The sequence below is a fragment of the Chinchilla lanigera genome, unplaced genomic scaffold (assembly GCF_000276665.1).
Source record: "Chinchilla lanigera isolate Chin_1 unplaced genomic scaffold, ChiLan1.0 scaffold00032, whole genome shotgun sequence".
NCBI lineage: Eukaryota > Metazoa > Chordata > Mammalia > Rodentia > Chinchillidae > Chinchilla > Chinchilla lanigera.
Genome location: NW_004955433.1, coordinates 18,733,135 through 18,747,305, shown reverse-complemented (window position 1 = coordinate 18,747,305; position 14,171 = coordinate 18,733,135). Strand labels below are relative to the sequence as shown.

Below are 14,171 nucleotides of genomic sequence, written 5' to 3'. Positions count from 1 at the left end.
CCAAATAACATTACACACAGTAACCAATTTCTTTTTATTTGCTTTTGACTGACATACCAGTTTGAGATAATCAGTTTCTCTTCTAAGTGTATATGCTTTTCATTAATCAAAATGAGATAATAGCTTATTAATATATACAGTCTATATACAGTCTGACTGTAGTTCATGAGATGGGATGAATAACAACCAAAAAATTTGCTCTTGGGGGTGGAATTTTGAGAATTATAGGGGTAGCATGGATCTTACTGACTAGTTTTACTTCAACATGAAGTTTTTCCTTAAGCACCGCTTAAGTGTCCTTACTTATTGTCCAGATAACCAAAATATAGTGACAGATAACTAAAATACAAAATGAACACCTGTGCTTATGACTTCTCATTTTTTCTTACACCTGTAAGCATTGTACAAAAGTTTGTTTACAAAAGTTTACTATATGTGGCACACCTCTTTTAACTCACAATTAATTGTACTTTTTTTTTTTTTTTAATTGTACTTTTGGTATATCTTTGTATACATTTCTAGGGCATTATTGACTCTCTTTTTACATTCTTGTTAAAAGGTACATCAGTCTGCATGCCACATTAACATACGATCTGTATTTTAATGAGGTTTTTTTTTTTTTTTTTTTTTTTTTTGGTTTTTCTCTGGTAACCAGGAACCGAACTCACGACCTCGTGCTTGCCAGGCAGGCGCTTTTGCCGCTGAGCTAAATCCCCATCCCCTAATGAGTTTACTTTTGTTTTTCATTTATTGGCGGGGAGCAGTGCTGGGAATGGAACCCAGGGCCTCATGCATGCTAACAGTTTCTGAAACAAATCTTTCAAATGTGGTGACATTCTATCCAATCAACCATGGTGAATGCCTTATTAATCTAAATGAGGGGGGAAAAAAACTATTTATGGATTTATGGAGAAGCAGGATTATGTGTTGCTTTTGAAAGGACAGTTGTAGATAATTTCATAAAATAGTCTTTCGTATTTACAAGGTGATGATAAAACTCCCTTAGTTCGTAATGGGATTTCATTCATTCATCCTGTTATGGAGTGAATACTTCGGTTCGTGGCAATTGGAAAAATTGGACCAAGGAAGATGGAGAGCGTCTGCATAATCCGGGAGCGTTGGGGTTCTCTCAAGTTTTGAAGAGGATTTATGAACTAGAAAAACAAGTATTATTTAGGAATGATGCAGTTGAGTGTAATTTTCACTTTTACAGATAATTCTCTCAGCATTTTGGCAAAGCATAATGGATTCAGCCGCCAGAAGCAAGAAGTCTATCTTTTACCCATCGTAATCAGCGATAGTGGGAATCCTCCGCTGAGCAGCACCAGCACCCTGACGATCCGGGTCTGTGGCTGCAGCAGTGATGGCGTTGTCCAGTCTTGTAATGTTGAAGCTTATGTCCTTCCCATTGGACTCAGTATGGGCGCCTTAATTGCCATATTAGCGTGCATCATTTTGTTGCTAGGTACGTATTTCCTTCAGAGCGTGATACCAGCTTTTCTTCTGATTCATAAATGACTGTAAATGAGGACAACAAACTCTAACCTGGGCAGGCAGCAGCATTCTTTTGAGGGAAGAGGAAGTCTTTTTTTTTTTTTTTTTTTTTTTTTTTTTACACTGGGAGGTGACTAGGAGGAGGGGGAAGAGAGAGATGACTTTCAGTGTCTTTCTCTATCCCATCACCAGTGAAAAGGTGTACAAAGCATAACAAACACATAACACTGGTGGAAGTGGAGATGGGCTTTTCTGTGCTTAACACAGCTTCTGCTATGTAAGAAGAAGTCTAAATATTCTGTTGCCCACCATTCTACTGAAATAGGAGACTTTCATACGCTCATACTACTGCTGTATCTAAACATTCTGTAGATTGGGCTATTGAGTCTATCACATCCCAACGTTTGCAGAGATAAAAAGAAAACAAACAGGCTGACAAAAATTATATTTCCTCCAAAATAACTTCACTTTCCAATGTTGTTTTAATTAGTATTATCATCAAATTATAGTGAAGATTGCAAATTAAGGGAAAGCTTCTGTAATTCTTCCATTTAAAAATCTAATTATAAAAGATTAGCTGTTAGAAAAATATACCAGAAAGTTTTTATCTCATCGTGTTCTGGAACAATAAAACACCTTAAACTTGATGTCAGTTACTGTCTTGTTCTCCCAGGCCCTGTATTCCACGACATTTGAATGACATTTTGTTCCAAGTTTGATTTGGAATGTGGTTAGCTAGGTGCATGCTCTTTTACCTTTCCCCACCACTAGGGCTACCTTTGCAGGTAAAAGAGTTCCAGCCTTCATCCAAGAAGAGAAATTGCTTATACAATTTTGACATTCATTTCTGTGCAAAAAATAATAATAATTGGAGAAGGACTTGAAGAATTATAAAACACAATATACACTAAATAGAATTAGTTTACTTTTTTTAGTGGATAATAAGCACAGAAGCAAAGGCTATGAAATGATTTCCAAAGGTACACAGAAAATTAGTCGTGCAACTTCTGCTGTTTTCTATTCCACATCATTTACCCTAGGCTGGATATCAGTAGGAAATGTAGCTTTCACCACTACTATATGCAAACTTGTCCATTTAACTCAGCTCTATCATCATTTAGCAAGCAAAAACAATCTGAAATTTTATTCAAAATTTGGTGGTCATCCTTCAGGACAGGGTTTAGTTTCATTCCTTAATAAGGGTTATTCAAGTTGTATGATCATGTGTTCCTTAAAATCCCCTCTCTTAGCTGACACAGTGTGCTGCTTGTAAAATGACATGTTCCTTTGGTAAATTGTACTTTGATATTTTTTTCCTGCAGTCATTGTGGTGCTGTTTGTAACCCTGAGGAGACACAAAAATGAGCCATTAATTATCAAAGATGATGAAGATGTTCGAGAAAACATCATTCGCTATGATGACGAAGGAGGAGGGGAGGAGGACACAGAGGCTTTTGACATTGCAACTTTACAAAACCCAGATGGAATAAATGGATTTTTACCCCGTAAGGATATTAAACCAGATTTGCAGTTTATGCCAAGGCAAGGGCTTGCTCCAGTTCCAAATGGTGTTGATGTGGATGAATTTATAAATGTAAGGCTGCATGAGGCAGATAATGACCCCACGGCCCCACCATATGACTCCATTCAAATTTATGGCTATGAAGGCCGAGGGTCTGTGGCTGGCTCACTCAGCTCCTTGGAGTCCACCACATCAGACTCAGACCAGAATTTTGACTACCTCAGTGACTGGGGTCCCCGCTTTAAGAGACTGGGAGAACTCTACTCTGTTGGTGAAAGTGACAAAGAGACTTGACAGTGGATCATAACTAAGTCATTGGGACTGAGCACTCTGTAATATTCTAGGGTCACTCCCCTTAGATACAACCAATGTGGCTATTCGTTTTAGAGGCAAGTTTAGAACAAATCATCTATAAACTCAACCACATTTTAATGTTGAACCAAAAACAATAATGATAATAAAAAGTATATGTTAGGAGGTTATAAATCTTGTGGAGTGTGAATTAAGTACGTGGAGTGTCTAGAAGTCTTTGAATATTTGATATTTACCTGACTGCCACAGACAAAGATTGGGATCCTAGCTAATGCTTAGAGAAATGGTTTAAAAAGAGGAAAAAAATCAAAATTAAAAGGTGCTTTCTTAGAAAAATGGACCTGCAAGGAATCTGCTGCTGATATGTCTTCTGCAAGGATTTTTTATGAATGCAAATGGTTTTTTCCCTTTCACCAATAAGGATCCCGTCACAAACGATAAAGCAATACTTGGTCTGCTGTACATTATGACTTTTTTGGAGATTTGAAAGGCCTCCTAGATTACACGGTACGGTGACCACACATTGTACATAATTGTTGGCCCTACTCACTAGAGACTGAATAGCATCTTTAAATATTGTGTCGAGCCTTAAAAAATATTCATATGTTTGTAACCCATGCCAAGGTGGGCATTGCCAACTCAGTGGTGGGAAGAGAGAAATCCCAGTCAAACAGACTTGTTTCTAGAAGCAGGATTCCTCATTCCCTCCACTTCATCTTCTTCCACAAGGACACAGAGATAAACTGTATCCCACAGCGGACTACATGAGAGACAGAGGTTTTATTGCTAGTGCGCGAATTTATTTGTTTAACCTCAAAATAAATATTTTATTGATGTCCATCAATGCTTTATTTATTAAGTTGGTAATCTGTAGATTAAGGGACTATATGGAAAAAAACCCTAAATTATATCCATTAATAATCCTTTAGATTGTTTTATACAATATATATACAATGAATGTTTAATACATGTACATTTTGATGAGATAAGTATGGCAGGCAATATTATCAACAGGAGAGCTCACAGTCTCTTTAGAGTAGAAAGTGTTATTGTGACTGTCCGTGGCAGGAGCAGCATTTTCCCAGAGAAACTTTTGGACTTTTTTCTATTTTGTTCATAATCCTGGTATTTGGTGTTTTTACTACAAGCACAAACATCATAAAGTATATTGATTCCTGTGAATATTTACACTCTAGACTTTTAGATACCTATATAAATCCCTGCCCAAGAATCTTGCTTCAGACTGTCCCCGCTATTTTAGAGCAGGAACTGATTTGTACATAATTTTACTGCTTATGTTTTTAGCATTTCTGTCCCCAATCATGGTGATGCACAGAACGTCTTAGACTACAGAAAAGAAAAGAAAAAAAAAAAAAACAAATGAAAAAAAAAAAAAGAACAGCACTAGAAGATGTGAACATATTTAATTTGTAATGCAAAACCTGCCATTTAGGAGTAGAAAATGTATGATAAAACTCAAGTATTACATGCAGATCATTTTAATTTTCTACTTTGCTTTAACGCAATATTGTTTATTTACTCCATGTATTGTATTCAGAGAAACTCCTGTATTGTTTCCTACTTTGTGAAATATATTTTTATAAATACCTTTGTTGTCATTATTTTTTCCAGCTAAATGAAGACCTTTTAACAAAATTATCAGCTCTAACTAATCCTAAAATATTTAACTAAAATATCCCAAGCACCTACTTTTATTTGTAAGAGTCTTTATGTACTAACAACAACAACAAAAAAAAAACTACATAAAATAAATGGCCTGCTAATGATCAAATAGCAAGACACCAGCAGTTACACAAAGGAAGGTGGAAAACCTAAAAGCCAGTTCAGCTGTGTCATTTGGGTGCTTCTGGAAACAGATGCCGAGGCAGTGTAAAGAGAAGAACATTAAAGAAAGCAGCCGTATTGGGTAGGGAAATCCTTCAAACAAGATTAGAGATCTAAAAGTTGGAAAATGAAAGAGATCAGAGAATTAGTTTTGGCAAGAGAGCCTTAAACTGCACTGCAGATCTGCCCATGCTTCACAGAAAGATTGTCCATTAGAGGAAGACTGTGCTGGGCAAAATAGTTAGGCTTTGGTCAGGTGCCACCTGACCCATTGGCTGGGAGCTGCCTAAGATGAACATGAGTTTGGGTTATAAACTGAAGGCAACAACTTTCAGAAGCTGCCTGTACTGTGACAGAAACAAAATATTTGAATATTATACTAAAACTTTAATAGCTAGCAATACTTTATTGAGGTCAAAGGAAGAGCCAAAGTGACTTTTATATATAGCATGTCAGCATAATGTCTAAAGCAGTACTCGGTGATAAATTATTAATAGTACTTATAGTAATAATCAATAGCAAGATTCCAACACTCTTTTACACTTTAAATCAAGGTGAAACTATTTTTATCTCTTGCACATCAAACATTTCTGTTTACTTCGCAGTGAAGCGCCATAGATCACACAATCATATCTAACACAAATATCACACTATTGCTTTCCAGGAATATAAAATTTATAACCTCCAATGTTGGTAATTGATAGGATAATTATCAGATAGTTGTTCAGTTGGAAGATAATTTCTGGTATACCACCTGTCCATACTTGTTTCAAAATTATTTTGCCTGGGAAAAGAGATAAAAAACATGAATCCCTTATTAATATTTTACAATGACCGTTCTAGCATTTCGTAAATAAAAGCTAATCCTAGATTTTATAATATGGAGTAAAGTGAGTAATACAGTGTTCATAATAATGATATACTCTATAAACACTGCTTTCAGAATACCCTGAAGCTGGGCATGGTGGCGCACACCAGTAATTCCTGTAATCAGGAGGCTGAGGCAGGAGGATCACTGCGAGTTCAAGACCAGCCTGAGCTACAAAGAGATCTCAAGGCCAGCCTGAACTGCATAGCAAGACCCTGTCTCAGAAAAAGACAAAAAAAAATTTAAAATATAGAATACCCTGAATTTAAAAGTACATCTGAAGACACACACACACACACACACACACACACACACACACGTGCTCAATTTGACTGAAGCAATTTACTTTAGTAAAAGACTTAACAGGACTTCCCTAAACAAAAGCAATCAATGGTGTTAACCTTACTTAGAACTTCTTGCTGTCTCAATTTAACTAACACATTTTTTAACTTTATTAAATTGATTCTTCCTATGTTTGTGTATTGTTTTCTGTCCCATCAATATTAATTTTATCATATATATGTGTGTGTGGTCATTTTTCACATACAATTCTTCTTTAGTCAGTAGGCATTTTAATATATCTTACCCTTCCATATACATATGGAGTATGGAGGTGCTGTTTCTTACAATAATTTTTATGAGTACAGACATTGCAAGTTGAAAAACAGTTTATAGCAGGACAATTACAACATGCTATAAATTAAATTCATGTGTTACCCTTGCCTCCCAGAATTGTGAATTCTAAGATATGAAAATTGCAGTGAAAATGTTTTGGCAAAATGCGTGGGTAAGTGTGTGTGTATATATGTATATATTTCTAAAATAAATTTTAAAAGCCCTTGAATTCCCTGGATCACCAGTACAGCTAGAATGCTTAGAAAATAGACAAATGTGTCCTTGGGAGAGCGGCTTAATCATATGCTTAAAGTAAGACAAGTCTCTGCATGAGACTTAGAAATCTCCCAGGAGCAGCCAGAGTCCACACTGAGACTCTGCGGAGTGATGGGGTGTGCTGTACTTTGCAGAAGGAAAAGCGGGTGCTGAGAGCTAAGTAGCCAATTATTCTTTATAGCCACATAAGGACTGAAGGCAAGTAGTCCCTTCCAACAAGTTGTATTATGCGATCACTGGCTTTGCAGGGAATCTCACGACTGTATAACCTTCTGATTGCCTTTTTGATTGAAAGTTCCATCTGAGATCAAGGCAGTGCAACTAGTAATAAGATTTCAAAAAATCCCATCACTGGCACTGTCGGAAAGGTTGAGCATGACTGAAATCCCATCATTGTCAGTCAAAAAGATAAGGTAACAGCGGGCATCACTATAAAAGCTGTATAAATGCACAATTTAAGCAGGAATATCAACATTAAAAGACATACACATACACATTCATACATTTGTACGCACACTAATATGCACACACACTCACAAAAATAATTGTCACTGAAGATAATTTATAAGATTTCACCTCACAATCTTACACACCACCAGAACCTGGAATGGTGGCTTTTTGTTTGCTGAATCTAACCTTGAAGTTGAAAGCAATTTGACTAAGGGTAAAAGGTTTTAAGTGAAAATTGTATTTGTGAACAAAATAATCGCTTATAATACGTGGGAGTAGAATTAAAATTTGTCACAGCATGATGCTGGTTTAGATGTTTTTGTATCATTGTGTTTCTGTGCAGAAAATAATTGTAGAGTATATTTTGTAGGAAATACTTTCCCATACATTTTTATGATTCTTCAATTCCAATACAGTTTTATTTGCTATACAAAGTTTCTTTGTGATGTTACTCAATTGGCTCCTACTGTTTGTATATTTTTGCCATTTAGTAATTGCTCTATATGATAATGGTAGCAGATCATATATATATACATATATATATGTAGTCAATCATTAAAATGCATTTATTCATATTCAATAGATATTTATGGATTAAGTAACATACTCTCATTATTTAAGATATTCTAGCCCTAGTAGTTTGGACACATTTCTAGTGCCATAAAGTATATGTAATTACAAAAACCTCTGCCTTGATGGACTAAGATACAATAATATAGCCAACTAAATTTATTAAGCACTATCAGTGCAAGAGTTAAACATCACATTTTATACGAAAGAATTAAATGTGATGGCATCTTCAAACTTCTTGTCTTTATAAAGTGAAGTCTATCACAGCTGAGCTAATTGTTGAAGCTTTCTTTGCCTATGGTGAAATAGCATATCTAAATCTGTGTTTAGACTTAAGTTTGTCTGAAATTATTGTCACTTTATATTCAATGAAAGAATTCTATCTCTGGTTATAATGTAAATTGTCTCAGGGGGGAAATAGAAAATTAGCTAGCCCACTGTGTTCTTTCTCTCTTGTGTGGTGGCCCCTCCTCACACTGTAGGGTATATTTCTTTCCCTACTTTTACTAGGCCCAAATTCACTCTGCAGAGCTAATTTGTTTTCGTACATTTAATAAAACTTTAAAAAGAGAAAGAAAATGAGCCATACATTGTGCTGTGGAAGCACCGAGGAGGAAGCAAATGGTAATTGACAAGCGTCAAGGAAGCTTCAGGGAGAAATAGCTTTAGAATGTAATTTAGTCCTTTTAAAGATGGGAACTGAACGAGAATCGCAAAAGAAGCCCATTTTTCTGGAAACAAAAGGGGTAAATATTCTTTTAAATTTACATATAAAGATGAACAAGTTTCAGAAATGGGATGCTCATAGGATGCTTTACTATTACATATATTACGGCATTTTTAGAGGCAAGCAGAAAGTGATTCAGAGACTCCTGGAGTTTTCCAGGATTAAATTGTACACCGCATCAGTGAGAAAGAGAGGCGTTGAAGTCCAGGCTTCTGGCTGAAGTCTGGGATTGTGAAACTGCAATTGTTTTGTGTGTGTGCTCCACATTCTTTATCTACGGAACCTTTCACTAGGTCTCAACCAGAATGCCCTGGAGGCCATGGTGCTTTGGGGAATTCTTTTCCCAACTTAAGAAACCATTTGATTCCCACCTTAAATGCAAGTCTTACCTCTAACAGGTATCTCTACTAATAGATAATAGATATCTCTATTATTATTCACAGATTACAGAAGAGGGTTGCTAGGAGGAATATCACAGGATGCTGCCTGAAGAAAAAGACTATGGAAAACAGTGACTTCAATGACCACAGAGGCCAGCACAACCAAAGGAAATAAGAGGTTCCTAAAGGCACATTTTCAATCCTTCAGACCTCCTTTGTACATGCAAAGGTCTACAGGGCCATCCTATGCCTCCCCAATAAATACGAGCACTATTTTAACAACTGTTGTCTAAGATTGAACACAACAATTTGTGAATCATGGATTAGGATGACTTCTTCTTTCATGTATGCTACTCCTTCACTAAAATTTTCTCTGATGACTTCCTAGGTTTTCTTTAATTCACTCTCTCAAGTTAGGAAGATACTCCATATTTGTCAAATTTGATTGTTGAATATGTGAATGGATGATCAAGGCTCATTGTCAGAGCCATAAAAACTATACTGCAAATAAACTTAAAATAATTCTTCTTAACAAAATCTTTTTTACAAAATATGTTCCATATATATACTTGTGGCAGACAAAGTATATGCTCAACATACTTCTCTTGCCTCTCAAAGACCTGGGGTATAACTGGATAAAGTGCAAAAGCCTATAAGTGATAAAACAGTGGATTTCACTATACTTCAACAGAGGTGAGGAGGAAGTAGTATGAGAACACAGAGAAAGAATATCAAAATCTAACAAAGGGTGAGATCTTGCCAGAGGATAGCCAGAATGAGCTGCTTAAAAACCAAATTGTCAAAGTGAGGGTGTCATAGGGTAAGGCCAGTTTAGTTTCCAGGCACCTAAAGATGAATAGTGTTGCTGAATTGGAGGACTATTCAACAGGCTTTGTTGCTATGGATTCTCAACATGTTCTCTATGGGCTAAGAATTTGAGAAACATTTACTTAAATAATATAACAGAGTATATTCCACTAATTTAGATACTGATAATATAGCAGAAAAAGGACAGGCAAGTGTCTAAACTTCAAAGTGCTATGGGAGAAAGGCAGATGACTGAAATAAGAAAAACAAAGAAATTAATATGATGGAACATATAACAAAATAGATGTATGAGCAACTATTTTATATCAAGTGGACTGATATTTGAGTGGCCAATTTTCATGACAAAAGCAAACACTGTTAGTTGTTCTCCTGTAATAAACCAGGAACACAAGCCATAGCTGAAAATGAGATCTAGATCATAGTGGATGAGGGAGAAAAAGATATAATAAGATATGGAGAGCTGAGCAGAAACCGCATTACCCAGGTCTTTCTCAAATGGGATTTGGAACTCAGATTTACATTGTGGGAAAGAGGAAGCAGTTGAAAGGATCTGAAAGCCAGGAGTGATATGATCTGCCTTACAGTTTTAAAAAGATCACTTAGATTCTTTTATACATAAAAGATTACAGGATACCAGAATGAGGGCAGGAGACCTAGATAGGAAGCTGTTGCTTTTAGTTTAATGAACAAATTAACTTGGCTTTGCCTTTTGGAGTGATAATAGAAGCAGAAGAATTAGAATCCAGATGTATAGTGGATATAAAATTTGTAGTAATAGTAGAAGAATTCAAAGTGAAAAATGAAGGAAAATATTAAATTTAAAAGAACTTAAAGAGATATTACTTAAATGACTATGTGCATTTCAAACTATTGACAAAGCCTGGATACCAGAGGCTGACAACCAACTTTTGAATGTATCACAATAGAAAAAAGGTGTTAGGTACGCTGCTCAGTAGAAATACCTAAATAGCATGCATAAATGACAATATTAGTGAGATTCCCTAGATTAATGAAACCAGTTATATATACATATATACACCATTTGTGTGTGCATGTGTGTGCATATGTGTAAGAGTGTGAGAGAGAGCAAGAATGGGTGAGAGAGAAACTCCATGCCAGGAGTTGTCTTATGAGGAGTATATGATGTACTGTCTCTATTTCAGTGGGTTATATGATGTTCACTTATATTGCTTAAGACTATGTACTTTACTGAGTTTACTGATTCAAATACTAAAATCTAACCAAAACAATTCACTGACATACTTAAAAATAATGTTGTTTCTGGGCATTTTGTGACCAATCAAAGTTGAGACATAAACTTAACCATCTTAGGGACCATTACAAGTGTTTTACTACACTTTGCCTCTTCTGTATATTAATACTTAAGGCCATTAAGGTCACGAGACATGTGGAACATAAAGTGCAGGCAGTCTGATTACATCACATTTTCTACCTTTCTAGAAATAAACATTAATGCAGCTCTAATTCAATGAGTTCTTTTTTGGCTAGCATAGGATGGATTCACTTCCTGGAAATAATTTCTAATGAAAATAAGCAAATGATATACTGAAGCATTTATCCATGCATAACAAAAAGTAGCAAAAGTCATATGTACCTTTGTTCTATACAAATATGACACATTGTCATGGAAGCATTCCAGAAGTAAATTTTTCTTTTGGATTGAAAAAAATCCTCAGAGGAAGAAACATTTGGTCTATGTGGTTTAGGTTCAATAACAAGTCCCAGCAAAAGATAACATCACTTTTTTGAATTATCTGTTTATAATTGCTTCCTGACAAATGTTTATCTTGTTCTCTGGAAGTTGATGAGTTTGGAACTTAATAAATTCCAGGTGCACAGAAGTGAAGTGATACTAGCCTGCACAAAAAAATTTTGTATAATAAAATTTTATATTAAACACTCAAAAGATCCATCAGATTTGCAAGACACACTTATTGTTCTGTAAACCCTATTATATAAATACAGATAGATATAAACATAGATGTATAGATACAGATTTACATATTCTAGGGGACTGGTCAAATATAATAAAACTTTTCCTTTAACATTGCTGGTCTTCTTGTAATAGATTGACACAGCTATATTAGTTTTCTGAAATCATAGCATCATGCTTTTATTTGTGCATGATTTAAGACTTCTAAGTTTCTTTACCCAGAAAATATTTAATACTCCATGTATTCAGGGATTTGTACATATTGTGATCTGACATGCAAGTAAAGTTACAAATTCAACTGGTCAGTGTGGTAAGAGATGGTACAAAGATGAAAACCAAGTGAAAAGCAAAGGAAAGTGAAGATTCAAAGTCTGAATATTTCATATATCTTATAACCTAGAAGGGATAAACTAATAAAAAGAAAATTACACTGATTTATTCTATAACTGATGGAATCTAGTAGTTTATTATTAAGTAATACCCCTTGTTTTAACAGGGTTCATTTTAGGAATACAAAGATCATGTAGTATAATAGTTAAATGATGATCAAACACAAAATACCACAAGAACACTTCAGTGGGTTTGTTTCTCTTAATGTGGTATAGGGATTCATCCCGGGGTCTTCACACAGAGCTATGTCATCAGCCATTATAACTTTTTTCTTCTAAGTTTGAGGTAAGATACCTCTAATTTGCAAATTGCTCAGACTGGGCTCAGATATGTTCCTCCTGCCTTGGCCTCCTTGTGATTACAGGCATGCACCTCTATTCCCAGCTACTGGATGCATCTTTTAAAGAAAAAATCTGATAGAGTTTATAATTTAAGATTAAAAACCCTCAGAAAACTAAGTAATAAGCATAGAATGTTTTTAATTTCACAAAGGGTAAACTATTTAAATTTCATAGTAATAAAATAACCAATAGAATGTTGTATGACACATTTCCCTAAAATGAAGGGTTCTCCTCACATCTTTGTTTCAGGAATAACTAATAAAGGATATGTTTACCACTACCACTACAGGATGAAGAGTATGAAGATTTATAGATTTATCAGAAAGAGGGCAAATGTGTCATTTATATGTCCTATCACCATAAGCCTAGAAAAATTAACAGAATATATGGAGACAATAATACTAAGCAGATACTTCAACGTTGCTGCTAAATATGAATGATACATCATTGATGAAAGAAATTAAAACATCAAATATGTAATTACCTAAAAATTAACTTAAAATTTCTATTCCATTGTAATCAAAATTATAACTGAATTCTACGACAAATTCATCTTTTTTCTTCAAATTTCATTGTTTATTGCATGCCATTCTCCCATAGAAAATTTGAGTAAAACTATTGGAGCGGTAAGGAACATGGAGCGCTCCTCGAAAAACCAGGTAAGAAAAATTGAGTATGAAACTGTAGTAAATAAATCAAGGAAATAGCAATGTACGACCAGAAATGAACAATTTAGAAAATCTATGGAATTCTTGTGGTAACATGAAAAAGACTAAGTACACAAACCACAAATCAAACTTAATTTGACCTTAAAAAGTGCAAGCCTAACAATCACCCTAAATTGATGAGACACGTAAAATCGTGAATACAGTCAAGTGTTGGTGACAATGTTAAAAACGAGAAGCTTTAGACAGAGCATGTCTCCTATAATCCAGCAATGTTACCTCAGGGTAGAAAACTCAGAGTAGTCTTTTTATGGATTCCTAAGTGTAGATGCCCAAAATTATGATTCATTGTGTTTTTTTTAAATGAGATACTGAAGACACTTTATATACTCACATAACAAAAATGGACTTTTACACATTTTATTCAATTTTTAGTTTTTATTAGTACAAGTTTATGGTACATAATGATTACATTCTTCATGAGGAGTTCACATATGTACATGACACAGCTTAATTCTTTTTCCATTATTTCTGCCTTTCCTTCGGCTCCTCTCTATCTCTTGCTCCCCTAATCGTATGTAAAAGATCTACTTCCCTTTTTCTTATTATCGATCATTTATTTTGATCTTTAATTCACATTTGGAGTTTCTCACATAAGAGAAACCATGTGTTCTTTAAGTTTTAGGATCAAATAAATGGATGTTAATTAGGTTCTCTTTGTAAATATTAAGTGCTAATATGGAGCACTTAGAAGTAATAAAATAAATGTGCAGAGGCCGATATATATCCATTTTGAAAACATTGTCAAGTGAACAAAGCGTCAAGTAGAAAATGAAATCAATGGTGCAATAACATCTATATTATCTGAAAACATATCCATTGGAATATACATTTTTAAATGATATATATTCAAGGATATTTATTTTTGTTCACT

General features: G+C 34.8%; 1 protein-coding gene across 3 annotated transcripts in view; it reads left to right on the top strand.

Annotated features, from left to right (window-relative positions):
• The window catches only part of Cdh8 (cadherin 8, type 2), a 356,488-nt gene extending 346,897 nt beyond the window's left edge, over nt 1-9,591 (top strand). For 2 of the 3 annotated variants that reach the window (XM_005388456.2, XM_005388457.2), the window contains exons 11-12: nt 1,214-1,465; nt 2,817-4,732. In XM_005388456.2, the coding sequence (XP_005388513.1) occupies nt 1,214-1,465; nt 2,817-3,310 (746 nt within the window). In that variant the 3' untranslated portion in view covers nt 3,311-4,732. Of the gene's footprint in view, nt 1-1,213; nt 1,466-2,816; nt 4,733-9,122 lie in introns of those variants that run through there. The other variant, XM_005388458.2, reaches the window with a different exon arrangement.
• Nucleotides 9,592-14,171: the final 4,580 nt, after the last annotated feature.